General features: G+C 36.3%; 1 protein-coding gene across 2 annotated transcripts; it reads right to left on the bottom strand.

The window, feature by feature from the left end:
- Positions 1-761: 761 nt before the first annotated feature.
- On the bottom strand, positions 762-20,398 carry LOC137399721 (solute carrier family 52, riboflavin transporter, member 3-like). Of its 2 annotated transcripts, none has more exons than XM_068085931.1 (8): positions 20,303-20,398; positions 12,801-12,902; positions 8,851-8,916; positions 8,621-8,736; positions 8,040-8,308; positions 4,781-5,402; positions 1,773-1,962; positions 762-1,255 (listed from the first exon to the last, which is right to left on the bottom strand). In XM_068085931.1, exons 4-8 carry the CDS (start codon positions 8,725-8,727, stop codon positions 1,055-1,057), a joined length of 1,389 nt encoding a protein of 462 aa, XP_067942032.1. In that variant the 5' UTR covers positions 8,728-8,736; positions 8,851-8,916; positions 12,801-12,902; positions 20,303-20,398; the 3' UTR covers positions 762-1,054. The 2 variants fall into 2 exon arrangements, with proteins under 2 accessions (XP_067942032.1, XP_067942033.1); XM_068085932.1 differs by having other exon boundaries at positions 8,082-8,308.
- Positions 20,399-21,341: the final 943 nt, after the last annotated feature.

The following is a 21,341-nucleotide window of genomic DNA, read 5'->3' as shown; positions in this document are numbered from 1 at the left end:
CAGTGCTACTTCCTGTGTAGGTGATACCCAAATAGTTGTTTCCTTTCACTACATTTCAATCCAAGTTAAAATCAGAAGCATTCTAATAAAACTAATCATTATAATTAAAAGGTTGAAGATGTGCTGCTATAAAAATACCCTAAATATTGCTCTGCATGGCTTTGCGACGAGGCATAGCAATAGTCAACCTTAGAATTGTGAACTTTTTGATGAGTTTCGGGTAGATAATAGCAAAAGTATCAGCTCGAGGCTTTTTGGCACCATGTAAATTCATGGAGTTATGTTCTTTTATTCCAGTTGACTTACCTTTTGTTCTACTAAACTTGTACGCTTGGCAGTCCTGTGCACCATGAGAGATCGTAATGAGTAAATACTATATGCATAATTACCTTTTGATGTGTCAAGGTGGCTGAGTGGGGTGGTGGTTAGAGGCTAGACTGTGAAAGGGAGGGTCAAAGTTCAATTTCTTTAAACAGACTAATGGACACTGCCCTTATTATAGTAAAGATTGATTGGAGGTAGACATCACAGTGGTAGAGCCTTTGATGTTTTTCATCAATTGACAGACTGTTGGTAACAGAAGTTGTCTCATCTTGTTAGGGTTATTTTGACCTTTCTATATTGAAACAACAGCTTCTTGAGCTATAATCATGCCAACAAGATGGGATTTGCATAAATGACTGAGGAGGAAGATTTCTCACGTTTGTTGAGTCAACCAGTATATAGATTTATAACCTGTATGTTTGTTATTTTGCTTTATTTTTTCCAGTAGTTGATTTATGTTCAGTTTCATATGATACCAATGTACATGTTGACGTCTAAAGTTGGTTTGGCGCAGCAAACCTTGGACTATTATGTAATGGAAGGTTTAGTTGACCCATCACAATCTAGACAAATAAATTTATTATTCATAGTTATTAACTGATAATATATGTTTATAAAAAGTTAGTCAGTATTATTAGGAATCACAGTGTTATGAATCTACCAGGCACAAATAAGAAAAAAGTTCATACAAAAATATTCTTACAGGAAGAAAGTAACTAACTCCAACTCTCTAGCACTGCGGGGCGGAGTTAAAGAGTTGAAATACAGTAGTAAGAAGCAGGGCTAGGATTGCACCAACTAATGAGCCTATCTGGGTGAATATGCCAAGCCATAGAAGACCTGAATGGCCTCGGTCGCTTTGCTTTACCAGGTTTGAAATAAGCAACCTGAGGTAGGCCACAGTGCCAGCGAATAACATCCAAACAAGCACCTGCAACACCATATAATTCGATAAATAGCAGTCAAACTAGTACCTGCAACAACGTGTCAGTCCTATAAAAAGCATTCAAACCAGTTCTTGCAACATGTCAGTTCAATGAAAAGCAGTCAGATCAGCACCTACAACAACATGTCAGGCCAATAAAAAGCATTCAAACCAGTACTGGTAGCAGAGTGTCTAGCAACTGTAGTTATGGAATGGAGATTGATTAAATTTTTGGCTTGTACTTGCTAGCAATAAGTTTCAGAAGTTTACCATCTCAAAATACCAGAGAGAACTTTTACTTTTATCATATTTAAAATAATATATTCATACGACTGATATTTAAAACTTTATTTTAAACATCAGGGGTATAAATTTCAGTCAACCCATCATACAGGTAGCCTCAGAATCTTAGCATACCATGGTACATATTTCAGGCAACCAATCATATAAATAGCCTAAAATCTTAACACCTTAAACAAATCACCACATATAAATGTGTCTGCTGTCAAATCTAGATGCTTACCATGGCGACAGCTGCAACCTGTCCTTGCAACGGTGGTACAGGACTGAAGCTAGCCACCACTATTATATAGGCAGCGCTGGCAGTCACTATAGAAGTCAGCACTCCGATCACAACAAAACTTTTTGACATAATAAAGAATCCAAGGAAACAGCATAAAGGGTTAGACAGGGCGGCCAACTTCAGTCCAACACTAAATGAACAAATATTTGACTATATTAGTAGACAAAAGGGCAAACATAAAATATGACAAGAATATTGCTACGTACTGACCTCCAACCATTACATACTTTAGACTAATAGCGATACACGGAGAGCTTGGAAGGACAAATCCATCATACTGGCTCACTGTTATCATATAGTGTGATTATGAAATCTGAATAACGAGATTAGGCAACTCCCACATGATGATAGTCATGCCTCATACTGGGTGAGTGAGGATAGAGAGCGTAGTGGGTCAATTTTCACATGCTGACACTATGCATCTAGTGGATTGATTGTGACATAAATAAACAACTCCTTCATGGTGATAATCGAGCATCATACGGAAATGAGTACAAATTGAAAGCATAGTAGGCCAATTCTCACATAAATAGATAGTGAGGTGGAACAATCCCTTCATACTAACATGCTTGTAGCATATAGTGATTGTGATGCATACATTGCCAGATTAGACAACTCCCACATTAGGATAATAGTGCATCAGACATAATGAGTAAAAATAGAAAGCATAATAGTCAATTCTATATACTGCTACTTGTGCATCAAATAGCATGATTATTATACATAAATGATGAGGACAGACAATTCCCACATACCAATAATAGCGCATCTAGCCTGTCTTGACAAGCTGTTGTTTTTGCGTAGTTGTCCCCCCGTCGAGCGGCGAGCAACAACAGCTTGTCACAAGACGTACTGCACCTGATGTATCAGCTGCACTTATAGGGAGTTGTTCTCTTCCGTCTACGCGGCTTGGCTGCGATGTTATGTCGGTCGCTCCATTGGTAATCATAACGGATTTCACGCAAAAATTTATGTAGAAAAAAAACAAGATTACAACGTTTAACCAAAGACCAGTTTCTGTGATAAACTTTAGTAGAACTTAAGAATAAAATAAACTTAAAATAAAATCCATAAGAACAAATAAAACTGACTGATACAAAAATAGAAATCAAACTGACTGAGCGCATAAATAACGACATGTTTAGTCGCTGTTGTTGCCTAAGTTCTCAAATTCTAATAAAGTTTACTGCAGAGAGGGGTCGCCAGTTAAACGTTCTTATCTTAATTTTTCTACATAAATTTTTGCGTGAAACCCGTTATGATTACCAATGAAGCGACCGGAATAACATCGCAGCCGAGCCGCGTAGACGGAAGAGAACAACTCCTTATAAGTGCAGCTGATGCATCAGGTGCAGTACGTCTTGTGACAAGCTGTTGTTGCTCGCCGCTCGACGGGGGGACAACTACGCAAAAACAACAGCTTGTCAAGACAGGCTATAGCACATCATGCAGTGAGTGAAAATAGAGCAAATAAGAGCCAATTCTATATACTGATACTCATGCATCACAGGGAGTGACTGTGACACATAAATAGCGAGGTTAGACAACTCCCACATGATGATAGTCGCGCATCATACACTGAGTGAAAATTGAGAGCATAGTGGGCCAGTCCTCACACGGTGACGCTAGTGCACCGTATGGAGTAGTGATGGCAAATAGATAGTCAGGTAGGACAATTCCAAAATTTGAGCATCCATTTAGAGTGAGTGACACGCTAAGAACTAGGCAGGCCAAATATCTTTGTGCAATCAGTGTTCATCAGTGGGTAACGATTACCTATCTCATTGTGCTATGAAAAATCAAACTAGTCAATACACTAATTTTAGCAAGCCAAAGCATCTTTATCTTCCTTCAAATCAAATAACAAAGCACACAGATATGTGTGGAAACTGCTTTCCGTCAATCTCATCAGAGTAATTTGTTTCACTGCTCTGGTATACCTACACATAGCAGTCTTTATCATATCTATATCGAATGACACCTGCCCAGTCTGAGTAAAGGAACTCGGTGCCTATTTGAATGTAGACATTCGATAAAAACACAATTAATTATTATCACTAGTACTCCGGTAGCCTAGAGTGCAGCGAGAGATTGTCAAGTGAGGCAATGAAGCACAGAAAATAGTATTTGCATAACGCATAATTCTCAAAACTGGATGGTGAATGATTGGTGACTGGATGGTGAATGATTGGTGACTGGAGAGTGAATGATTGGTGACTGGAGGGTGAATGATTGGTGACTGGAGAGTGAATGATTGGTGAGTGGTAGGTGAATGATTGGTGACTGGAGGATGAAGGATTGGTGACTGGATGGTGAATGATTGGCGACTGGAAGGTGAATGATTGGTGAATGGAGGGTGAATGATTGGTGACTGGAGAGTGAATGATTGGTGAGTGAAAGATGAATGATTGGTGAATGAAGGATTGGTGACTAGAGGGTGAATGATTGGTGACTGGAAAGTGAATGATTGGTGACTGGAGGGTGAATGATTGGTGACTAGAGGGTGAATGATTGGTGACTGGAGGGTGGATAATTGGTGACTGGAAGGTGAATGATTAGTGACTGGAGGGTGAATGATTGGTGAATGGAGGGTGAATGATTGGTGACTGGAGGGTGAATGATTGGTGACTGGAGGGTGAATGATTGGTGAGTGAAAGATGAATGATTGGTGAATGAAAGATGAAGGATTGGTGACTAGAGGGTGAATGATTGGTGATTGGAGAGTTAATGATTGGTGACTGGAAAGTGAATGATTGGTGAACAAAAAAACACCAAAGATTGAATCAATAAAACTGTAGTTCTATAATAACTCTTCAATCAACGCGTCAGCAATCAAGGGACTTGGCCAATAAGTATAACTATGTGATCCATAAAATTATTTAAATGCTGAACGAAAGCAGCTCTACATATCTTATATACATGTGCATTTATCCTCTCTACGCATTTACCTGTAGTAGATTTGACCATACGGCAGTAAAGAATATATCTGTATTGAAGGCAGGAATCCATTGGACAGGGCACAGATGAAAGTCATTATGCTGAGTAAAGCATAGAATTTTGGGAAGCTCAGCGAATTCTGATCAAGGTGGCTGACAATCGGAGTGAAGGAGTCATCAGAATCAACCGTGTCATTGTGGGGTTTTGAAGAGTCCCCCGTCTTGTGATAGCCTACAATCTGAGGGTACTGCGGCCGGTCGACCCGCTCATCTTTACAAAACTGTGAGTAACGAAGGACGGCAAAAGCGACTAACGACATTATTAGCATTATAAATAACGTCAAAAAGAAATCCTGAACGGTAAATAGCAAGTCGTCATATTTAGGTTGAAGGTTGGAGTTGTTCGTTCCATTTCCAGTGTTATTCACCAAAACGCATGTATATTCACCAGAGCCTTGTATAAAAGCAATGGCAGTAGGGAGTAATCCACTCATCCCTTCGCCTACATAAAAGGCTGTCATGTAGGCAGGTTTGAAGTGGGCAAGAAAAGGCAGGAATGTGACGGATGAAGTACAATCGACCAGAGAGAGTAAGAATACAAGGGATAGTAGAACGGTACTGTGCTCCACCCCGCCTGCAAAAAAAACCATAGACTATCAGTGCTAATTGAAAACAGAAATTTAACATCAATAAAAACATGCCTAATTGCACCATTGACATACATGTACACATTCAACATAAGCAAACAAACCTATACCATGGATGTTTTATACAACATATAAAACCCCGATCTGCAATAAAAAAAAAACCTAGACCCAAAGACCTAACAAGGCAACGCGACCGCCTGGCGGGAATTGTGTTAGCCCCAAAACCAAGGCTAGCACAATTCCAACAGAGCTTGATCATTAAACCCCGCCCATATGATTACCATTGTCAATTCTTGTGGTGGTTTTATATCATTGATATTAGTGTCCAAACAATTTTTTGGCAGAGCAAAACTTTCATGTGCTGCATTTAGCACTAATGCAACGCGTAAAGGTTTGCTTGCTAAAGTTCGCTTGCATAACCTTTGATCCAAAACTTGTGAACCGGCTTTTACATACATATCCTTCAAAGTATTAGGACCACATTAAACAAGGAACTGCAATTAGCCTGAGACAGTTAGTAGTTATTTTTATGGCGTTGCCTTCAAGGTTCCATCTACCATCGTAAATTTAAACCGTTTTTATATATACACATGTACTTCGAAGTATCAGGAATGCTTTAAACAAGGAACCACTATTAGCCTGAGACACTAATTAATTCTATAGCTTTGCTTTGAAAATTCATCTACCATCATAAATTTAAGCCGTTTATGTTTTTTAAATAAATGTAAGCTACTTCGAAGTAGAAAGATTGCATTAAACAGAGAGCTACTACCAGCCTGAGACCGTTATTAATAATTGCTACGGTGTTGCTTTCAAAGTTTTAACGAAAAAACGAAACGTTTTGGAATTGGACAATGAGAGAATTAACTGATAATGATATAAATGATTCATTATTAATACGATTTTGTGGACACTTTTCTACTGATCTGTTGATATTATGGGCTCAAAAAGATCAAATAATGTCAAAGTGGCGGTCAAATGGAGGTGGCGTTCAATAGGAGAGTGCCGGTCTATTTTTCAATACTTCTCTCAGGGTGGCGGTCAATTGGAGGTGGCGTTCAAATAGAGGTGGCGTTCAATTAGAGGTTTTACGTTATATGGTTATTATGTTATAAGATTTTACGTTATAAGGTTCAATTAGAGGTTATACATGTTTCAAACACAATAGACGTAAAAATATATACAATCGATACTGATCATCAATATAGATGCATATCAATGCCACATATACATATATTCAATATAAGTAAACATATTTACATCATATAAGGTGCATGTTCAACATCAATATAGGCATGTAACAAAAGCATAAAGATGAGACATATATGGGGAGATGATGAAATAGGCATGGAGTCTACAATGTATACGTAGTCTGGGATGTCTGAGACACCTCATCAATATAATATGTTGTACCCTGGGATATCTGAGACATCTCACCAGTATAATATGTGTGCCCTGAGATATCTGAGATACACCACCTATATAATATGTGGTGCCCTGGGATATCTGAGACATCTCATCAGTCTAATATGTGTGCCCTGAGATATCTGAGATACATCACCTATATAATATGTAAAGCCCTGGGATATCTGAGACATCTCATCAGTATAATATGTGTGCCCTGAGATATCTGAGATACATCACCTATATAATATGTAAAGCCCTGAGATATCTGAGACACCTCACCTATATAATATGTAGTGCCCTGGGATATCTAAAACACCTCACCTCTATAAGATGTGGTACTCTGGGATATCCGAGACATCTCACCTATATGAGATGTGGTACCCTGGGATATTTGAGATACCTCACCTATATGACATGTAGTACCCTGGGATATCTGAGACACTGCACCTATATAATATGTAGTGCCCTGTAATATAGTACCCTGGGATATCTAAAACACCTCACCTATATGAGATGTAGTACCCTGGGATATCTGAGACATCTCACCTATATAAGATGTAGTGCCCTGGGATATCTGAGACACCACACCTATATAATATGTAGTGCCCTGGGATATCTGAGACATCTCACCAGTATAATATGTGTGCCCTGAGATATCTGAGATACATCACCTATATAAGATGAAGTGCCCTGGGATATCTGAGACACCTCTCCTATATAATATGTAGTGCCCTGGGATATCTGAAACACCTCACCTATATAAGATGTAGTACTCTGGGATATCCGAGACATCTCACCTATATGAGATGTAGTACCCTGGGATATTTGAGATACCTAACCTATATGACATGTAGTACCCTGGGATATCTGAGACATCTCACCTATATAGTATGTAGTACTCTGGGATATCTGAGATACCTCACCTATATAAGATGTAGTGTCTTGGGATATCTGAGATACCACACCTATATATTATGTAGTACCCTGGGATACATGAGATACATCACCTATATAATATGTAGTGTCCTGGGATATCTGAGATACCTCACCTATATAATGTGTAGTGCCCTGAGATATCTGAAACACCTCACCTATATAAGATGTAGTGTCCTGGGATATCTGAGATACCACACCTATATATTATGAAGTACCCTGGGATACTTGAGATACATCACCTATATAATATGTAGTGTCCTGGGATATCTGAGATACCTCACCTATATAATATGTAGTACTCTGGAATATCTGAGACATCTCACCTATATAGGACGTAGTGCTCCAGAAGAAAGAAAGAAACAGGGTGGATAAAGCTCCAATGACAACTATAATGAATATCACTGCAGTTTCCAACCTATTGCTCTGTGTACGGGTATCACCCTGGGATTTTTTGAGAAGGAACACAGAGATGGTATAGAGAAGTGGACCAATATTTGCAGTTTGAATAATAACAGTGATATAGGTCGGCAGATTCCATCCTTCTGGTAACCTAAAACAGAAAGATTACTTCATGTATTAAAACTAAAAATGATGCCTCTTTATTGTGTATGATAGTCCCAAAACCTCTGCTTCAAGTGCGGCTAGTGCAAACAAAAACCTCATCTCTTTGGATCCACCCATTTGGTGTTAGGTCTAACAGGTCCATGTATCCTACCTGCTCTACGATAAGGTAGATCCACACATTCACCTTTGCACTAGATAGTTTAGTAAACGGTTCACCCATCCAAGTATGCATCATGCGCACAAGAGATAAGTCCACACACCAATTTCACTACCAGAAATGATGAGTTTTTGTACCTACCTTTGTACCAGCAGTGACAGTTCCACCCACAACCCGTTCACATCAATCCAAGATGACCAGCCAAAAACCATAAACAAGAGAGATACAGTGAAAATTTTCCATTCCATCTTTTCCTCCTGGAAAGAAAAAGGAAAAAATGTTACAAAAAATGATCTAAACCAGCAATCAAGCAATTTTTTTCAAAAGCACGTTCAACTCAATTGTAACAAGAAATGCATTTTGATAATTACCTTTGAGAATCTATTGACAAAATTGACTGGTCAACTCTTTCCTTCCTTGAGATGGATTTAACTTCGCTGTAATAGGAATCAAAGCAACATGCAGGTCTTCTTATATAACTAACGCTAACCTGTGCTTATATAGCTGATGTGCTTGTCTAAGATGCGACTATTGTCAAACAACATTGACAAAACAATATATGATTTGCCAAAAACATTATGTAGAAAAAAACATCCTGTAGCGCTGTTTTTTGCAAGGTTGACAGCAGATCACGTTGAACAAGCTTAAAGTAAATAACGCATTGAAGGAAGGAATGTTGTTGGGAGTTTTTGTGTAATAACTGTTCTGATGTCTTCGTTGCTGGCTCCATTTCATATAAATATTTCATATTGTATAGAACTGAATGGGCCTCATGTCATCAAACTTGGCCTAACGTCAGAATGGATTCTCATTTCGGATACACACCAGGTAGCTCGGGCTACTCATCCAATTGGCAAAATCATGAAAGATATGCAATAACCAAAGTCAACGTTTTCTGTCAATAGAGTTCTCTACTTTGATGAGCAAAATTTAAGACAACGTGAACAACAAAGTCAACACAAAAGCTGCGATATGCGCCTAAGCGAGCTTTGAACCTTGAAGTATTGCAGAAGTAAATAGTGATGTCTATGAAACGCCATAAACCCGCTGAGAATAGCGCCACTTGAACAGCTTGACAGTATTTAGCCTGAACATGAAACATCCTGTCTCTCTACTTTGCAAACGTCTCTTTTAGGCGGGCTCACACTATATCATCATATGTCGGTGTTGTCCTCTTGATGATTATTCATCGACCATGTGCACTATCAATCCATGGCATCATCGAGGCAGCGTGAATATGTTGGAAAAGATTGCAGCTATCAAACTTTCCGATAGTTTGCCGAGCATCTCTGACAGTCTGTGCAATGTGCACACTTCGGAGCTGGTGATTGACCGTCCCAAATTGCTTGATTTATATTTCCTTTTATGAGAGTTGCTGGTCTAGTATTTCATCATTTCATGGAGCGTATTGTGTAATGAGAGCACTATGCCTGCGAGTATTAGCTGATGTAAACATGGAGGGGTTTGTGATAGTGTAAACATAGTTATTACAGACCATAACTGAGTAATTGTTGTATTAACACCGACGTACAGTGGATATAGTGTGAACCAGCCTTTATGGATGGCTAGTCTAACTACTTTCATTGTCAAATGATAAACTGCAGAATGAAAATAAGAATGAAAATAAACATTAAACTTACAACTGCACCTCTACAATCAATCAAACAATGATAATCTACATATCCTACATCTAAGCCTACTTACAACCCTCTTAATGAGCCTGCTAGAGAGAGCAAAAGCTGAAAAAATAAAACAAACCAAAACAAGGTGTTGGCAGCATTCGTACGCTGTTAATAACACTACTGTGATAGGATGTCGTAATGCAGCAGCTGACGTAACCACTAGGTTAGCAAGTATACCTCTGCCCAACAGGCTGTCAATATTGGACGGAAATGCAAACCTATATATATATTTCTAAAAACCCGTCTGTCTGTTATTCCGGCTATAGCTACTAAAACCTTGATATTAAAATTCTAATGGATCTGAACGTAAGGCGAATGCATTGAGAGGTTTATTATCCGAACGCTCTACCACTGAGCTAGAACGGCATATTGATGCGCATGCTAATTATTCTAGCATTGCGCCCACGCGTTACGATACCTCTATAAAGAAATATTTTGGGACCTAAGTTTATGCAACACAATGCTTCTTCGTTTTTTTTTCTCGTTAGGGCTAATTCATTCCGCCCCACAACACCGACAAGAATTTATCTCGAACTTAAAATTTGGCGATTTGTGTACTGATTATATACAGTGGAACCTTGTTTCTCGAACGCTTCGGTTCTCGACCAACTCAGTTTTCGACCAAAGATTTTGAGATTTGTTCGTCTCGGATCTCGAACATAAATTCAGTTCTCGACCAAACTGGAGCATGCGCATTGGAACTGGAACAATTCCGGAAACAGCATGGAAACATTCGTCAACAAATGAAGAAGCAATTTACGCTTCATAAATTATTTACAAAGGAAGAACTATCTGGGACGACGTCTCCTCTATCAAAGATATTTGCTAGGGAGATGACCCCTCCAGTCGAGTAATTGTTTTGGAGGAGAATTCTCCTTCAAAGATGTGAAGAAAACGTGCCATTGCTGTTTATATTTATTTTTCCTACGATTTTTGATGTAACTTATCTGTTGCAATTTTTGCTGTTTCATTATCAATTTCTGCAATTTTTGGTATTGCATCTTAACCTTTAATGTTTTTAATGTTTTAAGAGCAAAACATACGAAATTTTAACTTTTGTTTCCTTTTTCCATCATCATAGATACAAAACCTTTTATTAAAATTAAACACGATCTATATCTACCCGTTTTTATTTATAGTATGAAGTATACTGTACAGTTTATGGTGTACAATGTTGAAAAAATACTTTACCGAAGTTGTTTTCTTGCCTTGGAATGGATTAAAATTTACATACATTTATTCTAATGGGAAAAATTGTCTCGGATCTCGAACAAATCGGTTTTCGAACAACCTTCCGGAACGCATTATGTTCGACAACTGAGGTCCCCCTGTACGTTATTAAAAGATATACGTTGCTGAGAGTTATGAAATTTTAAATTTACAGTGGTTTGAAAACCTTTACAGTTGTTTTATTTATTTTTAATTTAGTTGTCTGCACAAAATTTTTTCCTCATGATATGAAGTTTGAAAGTTACAGTTGTTTGACAAAGTTTGAAAACCTTTACAGTTGTTTTTATTTTCTCTCTTAATTTATTTCAACTACACAAAACTCTCTCATGATATGAAGTTTGAAAGCTAGAATGGCAAATGTTGTTATATGTTAAATACAAATCAATTTTCTGTCCAAATACTGTCTTATTACCCAGACAATGCCTGGTACCACAGCTAGTATTATTACTATAATAATTATAATCTAAAAATAAATGCATTTATGTGAAATTATAGGGTTATATCTTATCCATATCTTATCTCATTCCATCTTATATGTTACAATTTATTGTAACATATAAGATGGAAATTTATGACTCGAACACCAAATACTCAGAGTGGTTATTTGAATAGTGTTTCAGGAACATGTAAACATGAGTTGTCCGCTTTTGTTCTTTTCCATAAATAGGCTGCAATCTCTAATCTATGCAGCATTGAAGCCATTTGTTAGTTACAAGCTAGGGTTGACTGCCGATGGATCATATCATCACAATCTGCTTTACTTTACTATTTTTGGTTTTTGTCTCATGATCTAATTTGCTTTAAATGGCATTGACAGGTGCTATACATGTGTTGACAGGTGTTATATGACAGGTGTTATATGAAAGGTGTTATATGACTGGTGTTATATGACAGGTGTTATATGACTGGTGTAAATAAAGTTAATATTTATATTTAACTCTTACGTGAAATACGATTATTAACTGAGCATATCGTCAACTCTCCAAAATACACCCTAAGAAAATATGGAGGTGGTGCTGAGTTGCCTCCATTTAACACAAAAAGGGGCAAGATAACTGAAACACTAATTGTGTGGCTAGTGTAAATATACTAGTGGTGTCCTTGTAAAAACTGAGTACCTGGTTACTGGTATAATAATTTGTCGATTTCTGTGAACAACTCAACTCAATCAGTGATATGTAAACAGAAAAGATAAAATACTACACAACAATAGTAGCACAATTATGGATGAGTCAGATAAGTAACGCATGTACATTTTTATCAGCAAGTCAAAAGTACCCTAAAATGATGATGCTAGTTGATAAAAATGTTCAGTGTACTAACAGGTTTACAGCTTGTACACTATTTAACACAAAACTGGTAGTAATCGTGTACACTGTGTAGTTAGACTAAAGATTCAGAAAACTTACCAAAGGGTGCTGGCAACAGGAAACAAGTGCTGGTTGTATCTAGTACTCTTATGTTTTATGCATCAGTTTAGCCCTCTGATTTTGTCGATCTTAACTGGGAACCTGACACAAAAAGGTTTGATAAATCACGCATCAATCAAAACAGGTGAAACCACTTGTGTTATAAAGTACAAACAACACCTCAATATTTCGCTAGTTCATAATTATGTAACAAGTAAACTGAATAAGTGTACTTTTACAAACTGATTACATGAATGGGAATGACAATCGGTATGATTTTATAAGATGATCTGAAGGTTAGGATGCATATAATAGTCTAAGGTGAACAATGCATGACTCTGTATCTTTATAAGATGATCTGAAGGTTAGGATGCATATAATAGTCTAAGGTGAACAATGCATGACTCTGTATCTTTATAAGATGATCTGAAGGTTGGGATGCATATAATAGTCTAAGGTCAACAATGCATGACTCTGTATCTTTATAAGATGATCTGAAGGTTAGGATGCATATAATAGTCTAAGGTGAACAATGCATGACTCTGTATCTTTATAAGATGATCTGAAGGTTAGGATGCATATAATAGTCTAAGGTCAACAATGCATGACTCTGTATCTTTATAAGATGATCTGAAGGCTAGGATGCATATAATAGTCTAAGGTCAACAATACATGACTCTGTATCTTTATAAGATGATCTGAAGGTTAGGATGCATATAATAATCTAAGGTCAACAATGCATGACTCTGTATCTTTATAAGATGATCTGAAGGTTAGGATGCATATAGAACAATGCATGACTCTGTATCTATATATACAAGTACAGTATATATATTTCTCGAAGCTTGTCGTCTGTTTCTATCGTCTGTCCTTCGGTATGCCCAGCTATAGCTATTAAAATCTAGGAATTTAGGATTCCGCATTAAGTTGGATGAGAACTTACGGAGATTGCAACCGCAAAATTTCAATCCACGGGCTTTAACACTTAGTTAGATAAGAGTAACGATCAAAGACGTTATCATATACCATATACCGTATTATTTTAGCATAGCGCCTACGCAGTACGATGCCCCTGCTATAAAATATTCTTTGCCTAACTAAAGGAAACACGATGCTTTTTCGTTATTTTTTCGTTAGGGAGACTTTTTCCTGCTAAATGATATCAACAATAATTTCTCTCGAAATTAAAATTTGGCAATCTGTGTACTGATATATGTTATTAAGAGATATACGTTGCTTGCCATGGTGAGTTCAGCGTTATCCACTATCATATACGGTATGGCGTATGCACACGCTAAATGATGTATTATTTTTAACTATGAATTCTATTAACTCTACGAAACACTATGCTTTTTCGTATTTTCTTGAACTTCTATTTTCGGTGTTTCGTACGGTTGAATTACTATATCTGGGGGCAAGGCCAATTCTTCTAACGCGGACAATTATATTATCTCCGTGGGAAGAGCCTCGACATTCTCTTTCCGTTCAATCAGACAAAGGCAGTACGATATCTCATTTTTACACCAGTATCGAGAGGTACCAGTAACGTCGTATTCGAAGTTTTGATAAGTAGCTTCTGGTGGAACAGTAACTTTTTTATACACACACACTTCTATGTAAGAATTGCTATTATTAATTCAACATTATCAGAATTTTTATTTTGTTTTCTCAGTTCGTATTAATTGTATCATTAATGAATCATCTTTTATTGTAATCATAGCAAAACAAACTTAATTTAGCTATCACTTGCTAATTATTTCACATTTACACCTCAACCCTTTTATAGTTGTTTAATTTTTTTTAAATTTATTTGACCTGCACAACACATTTTCCTGATGATATGAAGTTTAAAAGCTACAGTTGTTTGAAAAAGTTTGAAAACCTTTACAGTTGTATTATTTTCTCTTAAATTATTTCAAGTATACAAAACACTGATTTTCTCATGATATGTAGTTTAAAAGCTAGAATAGCAAATGTTGTTAAACTTGTATGTTAAATACAAATCAATTTTCTGTGCAAAGACTACGGATTTACAAATTTTTTGCTTCAATTTTAACAATTGTAGATCATTATGCTCTTCTTTTCACTACCGCACAATTAATCACCGGGATTAAAATTCCCACTTATACATAGAGCTGTATGTAATATATTCACTTTATGTGATAAGATTTCTGCTCTGTATTTCTTCATTCATGTTTGACTAAAAGTTCATTCTGAAATTTTCATGTTTTTTTCTTTTTTCTCATAACAACTACCACAGTACCATTTTTAACAGATGAATTCCACATATGTATGCTCAATACTCAATCATGCAGTTATAGTAAGTGACGTTAATTAAACTTGAAATTGCAAAAACCTTGTTCAAATTATGTATACCAGAAAAACCGGTTTGAACAAAAAAACTGGTTTATTTGGCTTTTTCATAAAAACAGTGGTTTTTTCCAATCCTGGGTCCAGGTCCTTTTGATGATATTATGATAAAACTGTACTGCACACCGTTTTTAAGTTGGTGAAAGTCAATTGATGTCGGTATAGCCAATTTTACAGTTCTAACTAATTAAGTAAAAGCTGGATGCTTTGTAAATCAATGTAACAAAAAAATCAGTATAACAGATGCTAGCTTTTTGCAAGTCAACAAGGCGAGGTACCCAGTCTGTCATTAGATAGATGCTAGTTACACCCCTAACCTGCTGATCAAACACATATTTACTACACTAGCTAAAAAAATTCGTGACACGCTTGAGTTTAGTACTGAAACAAGAGGCTAAATGAAAGATGGCTCCATTTTTTCAAGAAAATCAGACCGCTTCGTGAACATAAGATATGGTCATTATAGTAAAGTAAGCATCTAAGAAATGATGATACAGTATACCATTTTTATTAAAAGTATTCTCAGTATAGAATTTGAAAACTGTGTTGACCGTTCAAGTAAGGGTGTAACTTTTATTGGCTATTTTATCTTTTGTCATTAATATTATTGTTTAGAATTTTGTTAGTTGTGTATTTTAATTGTTGGAATTATAGAACAAAGAATTAACTTTTACTGGTAAATATCAGTATTACTTACAACAGCTTAACACCTTCACTTGTACCTGAACCAGTAATAATCAAATTAGTTACCACATGACAAAGCAAAAGTACACAAACTGAACATAGTCAAAATAGAATGAAATGACAAAGAAAATTCAACACTGATGTTGTGTGTGGATTCGGATTAGTTATGCATAACATAATTTTTCCAATTCCACCCATAACATTTCTGGTGGAGATGCCGTTTCGATCCCAACCTTTCGCATGCCAAGCTTGAATCTACTTTTATTAATAAATTCCCCTTTCATTTCAGCTTTTAATAGTATCGACTAGTAAATATTACATCTATATCTGTATCATATCTACTTGCTTAGTTATCTAAAATATTTATTTGGTCACTATATTCTACTGGTCAGGTAGATAATTAACATATCTATTGTGGAACTAATTAAAAGTCTATATTAGCTGAGATATTAGTGATTAATTAATCTATATCATTTAGCCAAAGCACATTCACATAGCTCCTTATGAGTCACGATCTAATTAAATAATTGAAAAACTTTCCAGATCAGATGCCTATAGTACTTCACCAAAGCTATCCATCAATTACTATAGAGTCAACTAATGTCTAATGTAATTATTACAAAATTACTAAAATCTGAGTTCAGATTTTTTCTTGCGCAAGATGGAGCAGCATTTCGTCACAATTATACAAAATTCTCCAATTCTCAAAATCTTCTCACAACTGTGCCATTAAAATTATTATGAATAAGCCGAAGCATTGCTGGTATTTCCTTTTTCTCTTGCTGGAAATTTATCAGCTTTTTGAATATGTATGTATTTTGAATTTGCAAGGGAAAAATGAAGATTTGCGCATTTGTATAAAGACTCCTTATGCACATCAAGACTACCGCTTTACAGATCACAGCACAGTTTTTTATTTTATTTACTGGGCAGACACTGGTTTATTATCTTTGTTATGGGGTAGCAATGTTTGCAGGCCTACGTTAGCTGGATATAAAGACAGGCTATGGCATTATGACCTCTTATACATTAGATAAAAATATTTCAGCACAGCTAAGGATAGCAATAATTCTGGAAAGCACATTTAACCAATGGTTCAGAATCCAATATTTTCTTTTTATGGATAAGGATACGCAGGTGGCTATTTCGTGTTAAGACAGCCAGTTATACCAGACTCACACTAGCTAAGAAAAAAGACAGATTCACAACTTTATTAAAAACCGCTAGAAATGATATACAAAATAAAAATTAATTACCTTGTATAAATCTAATACTTTCTAACATAAAAATCTCAAAACCTTTTAGTATGTTCAGTCCTGCAGCTTAAATATCTAAAATAAAATACAACTTTTTAGTTCAAGCTAGTTTCACTGATTGATTTCATTAATTAAAAGTCTTACAACTAAAACTAAATGTCAAAACCTTCTTGGCAATTTTATGGAACTTAATCAAAATTAAACTTGATTCACTTTCAAGCACTATTACAGTGCGTGCTAGCAACCAGTTAACTACTATGGAAAGTTTGTAACAATTTGAGCTATGTATCTTGCTTACTGGGCAGACTGACAAATTAATCATTTTCAGTTTTTATCACGCTATGTTAACTGAGGCTTGACTACAGTGTTCTATTTCTGACACCCTTCCTTTCATGAAATGCTTGCTAGTTAAAAATGAGCTTTACTCGGATTTCTTAAGATTTATACGTAGGCCTACAAAGGCAATTTATAATGAAAAGAATGATGCTATAGTAATTACCTTCATGCCTGGAAGAATGAGTATGATGCACATGTATGAGAGAACACATATATCCATGTATGAGTGTGTGTAAGTTCTGTATGTGTGTAAGCGATTGCAAGGTTGTTTGAAATGAATGACGAGTTGAGTTTGAGTAGAAATACTGGATGATATATTGCCAGAGAGTAAAGATTAGGCTAATCTCTGTGGTTTACCTATAAAGCAATTTTAACCTGGTCTGATAATTGCTTTCTGCCTGATGAAAGAGTAGCTATGGAACAGCGATTAATCATGAATGACAGTTTTGAACGAATGAATCAGTTTAACGCATGACAAACTAGTTTCTTTTACTCCATTGACTAGGCTATATGCCTGTGTAGATCGATTGTGTGTATACATGTTTGCTCTACACAAATTTAACTGTTGAAAAAACTTGTGTTCCTTTACAGGTAATGTGCCGGATTATTATTTTCGAAAGTGGCTAATTGATTGTAACTAGTAATTTTACTTTTGATAAAGTTTCTCCAAAAAAAAATATTTTGCCACATTAAAAAGCTAGCGGTATGCCTCAAACTAATGCTATGAAAATTCAGTTTCCAACTTCTTAGAATAGATCTTTTGTTGTCAGTAGATCGGAACATAGCAAAAAATATGATCACTCCATAATAATCTTTTTTCGTTTAAAACTTTGGGGCCTTTCAATTTTTTCAGGGTAAAATAGGCTAGCCAAAAACATGTATATGTGTGTTTTAAATAAACTTTTAGGTAGCACCACACAAAAAAAACTTGCTGAATAAATTCTTTATTTAATAATTACTGTTAAGTTTTTTTGTTTTTTAGAGGTACGCCGACTTGTATTTGAAACGTATGAAGTTTCTGTTTTATGTTACTATCTTCTTTCTCTCTACAATTGCCAACACTAATGACCCCACACACCCTGTCATCCACCCATATGCACCGACTAACGAGAGGGCCCGTTTTCTTTACCAAAGGAAGCGCAATACAACCCGCATGACAGTAACACTCGACCTCCGAACTGACAATAGACAATTGCCTAAACCATATGGCAAAATAGTTACCATAATCTTACACTGAACTTTATTAATGTTTTATCATTATTGTTCAGAACTTGTTTCATTATTATGGCATTGGATTTACTAATCATATTTAACTATAATATTGTTGGTACAAGATTTTACAAAATATTATAATCTTAGTTTTATTCTTTTTGCTCTAATTGTATTTTACTCCATTCCCTTTACACCCTTACACTAGCCTAGCCTTACCGTAAAACGTTGACACCGATATGAGGACATATTGTTCTTAAACAGAGGGAGAAAATGTTGTATAGAAGTATTAGCAAAAGCAGATAGCGTAATGGAGAAACGCCTAAACACCGGAGATATACGCAATACTACAATGCACATGACACCTAATACATTGGCAGACCGGCAATAAAGACAGTCATCATATACTCATCTACAAGCAGCTTAGAAACCTCCGGTGGAAGTAGTCCATGAGGAACAAGACATCAATTGACATGCCAGAAAACCATTGAGATATTAGACCTGTACCACACATGATCAAGACAATTGGAGTTAGTCATCACTTCCAATCATTATACTCCCTTGACGTACTTAAGACAAGTTAACTCAATTGCTAACCCTCTGCAACATAAAGAACAAAACCTGAGCTCCTAAACACCTTCTCAGAGGCTAACAGAGACATCTATAAAAGAGAACGGCTCCAATGACTCAGCGTCTGTCTATCTACCAGATCGATCAATCTATCTCTCCTTCTCAAAGACCTGCTGAGGCTCCTTCCTGCTGAAGTGTGTTTCTCTGCCTCTGGAGCCTCCCTCTCTCTTCCCTCAGCCTCTGGACCTCCCTCTCTCTTCTTTCTGCCTCTGGAGCCTCTATCCTTTCTCCACCTAAGGAGCCTCCTTCTCCATCATCAGCTGATTCTCCTACTTCCCTATCTCAACTACCGAGTATCTATATATAAAGACTGCCATGACTCTCGTCTGACTGTCGAAACTCGCAGCCGTACAGACCGAGCTTGCAAGCATGACCGTTGAGTAACGGTGTAACTTTTATTGACTATTTTAACCTTTTGTCATTAATATAATTGTTTAGAATTGTGTTAGTTGTGTATTTTAATTGTTGGACTTATAGAACAGAGAATTAATTTTACTGGTAAATATCAGTATTGCTTACAACAGCTTAAAACCTTCACTTGTACCTGAACCAGTAATAATCAAATTAGTTCCCGCATGACAAAGCAAAAGTACACAAACTGAACATAGTCAGAATGGAATGAAATGACAAAGCAACATCAACACGAATGTTGTGTGTGGATTCGGATTCGTTATGCATAACATAATCCCTCCAATTACATCCATGACACTGCATAAACTGGCATAGAGGCGTACGTGTTAGCAAAATAAAATTCACATTGCATCATAGTACCGGCCACAGACCAGCTCGTTTGGAACAGTAGAATCAGACAAACATATACAGCAAGTCGGAACACAATGTAAAAGATTATAAAGCTTCAAACTACAGATAGCAAATGATTTAAGACATGTACTGGGGTACTGTATGAGCAACCGGAGCTAGAGATTATAGTCACTCATCTAAGACCTTGAAACTCGCTTTTAAAAAACAAGAACTGTGCGAACTATAACTTGAGCACTCTGCATGTACAAATTATACCTTGAAAACAAAAATGAGCTCAGAAAAACGTTTTGCCAGTCTATCAAACAAACGTACGCCAGAGCTGGTTGCATAAGCATAACTGTTACTAAAGTGACCGGCGTCGGATCAATGTTCCGATCTATTATGGTTATTTTGCCGAAATTCTATTAGCCGAAGTATATATTTCGCCGAATGGTTTCGACAATTACCTACCGGTACTTTTTTGACTGAAGCATAAAAGTAGATACATGTACATACATATGTAATTGAAACAAAACGGTATTGCGAAGTTGTCTTTTTCTGTAAATATGCAGAGGACGGATTAGGTTGACCGACCAAGTTTAATCGTAAATTCAAGTGGACGAGTTGACGAAAGCAAACTCACAATAAAGCGAATTGTAAGTTTGCTGTCAAATTCATTCTTAGGTGTTCTGAAGGCCCCCTCACTAAATTCATCATTTTAAGATTCATGGTTATAAAACGCAACTCGGGTCACATTAAACTTTTTGTCAAAATTTCCTTAGCCGCCGTTATGGCTGATTGGAAAACGCCAATAAACCAACCGTGTCAATATATAAATCATATATTAATAATTCGGCATTGTTCTTTGTCTTAAATATATTTTGCAATAGGATAGGCGTATTAACATTTGGCATATGTTTTAGTCTATTCTTCTCGATGTTGTCAGTAGGCACTTGTGAGGTTCATTTTACCACCGTGCTTAGAACACGTGATATTAATTTACATGTATAAGTCTTTTGCTTTGTGCAATAAAATATAATGAGTTGTGGTTATACATCATAGATTATGTTCAATGTAGTAATGATTTTGATATTAACTGTAAGTATCATTTACATCCACTAACGTGCTATTTCTAAAACGGACAAGTATTTCTCCGGCGGTGTTATGAACTTGCATTATTTCGCCGTCATTCTTCAGATCAGATAAAAAAATTTTCGCCAAAGACCCTCCAGTAGAGATAATAAAAAATAGCATAACTGTACTTAAAAGGACCAGCTAGTGGGAAATATGAACAACAAAGAGTGGTGTGCGTCAG

Source organism: Watersipora subatra, chromosome 7, assembly GCF_963576615.1.
Source record: "Watersipora subatra chromosome 7, tzWatSuba1.1, whole genome shotgun sequence".
NCBI lineage: Eukaryota > Metazoa > Bryozoa > Gymnolaemata > Cheilostomatida > Watersiporidae > Watersipora > Watersipora subatra.
Note: the sequence above shows the minus strand (reverse complement) of the source record. Positions and strands in the feature narration are given on the sequence as shown.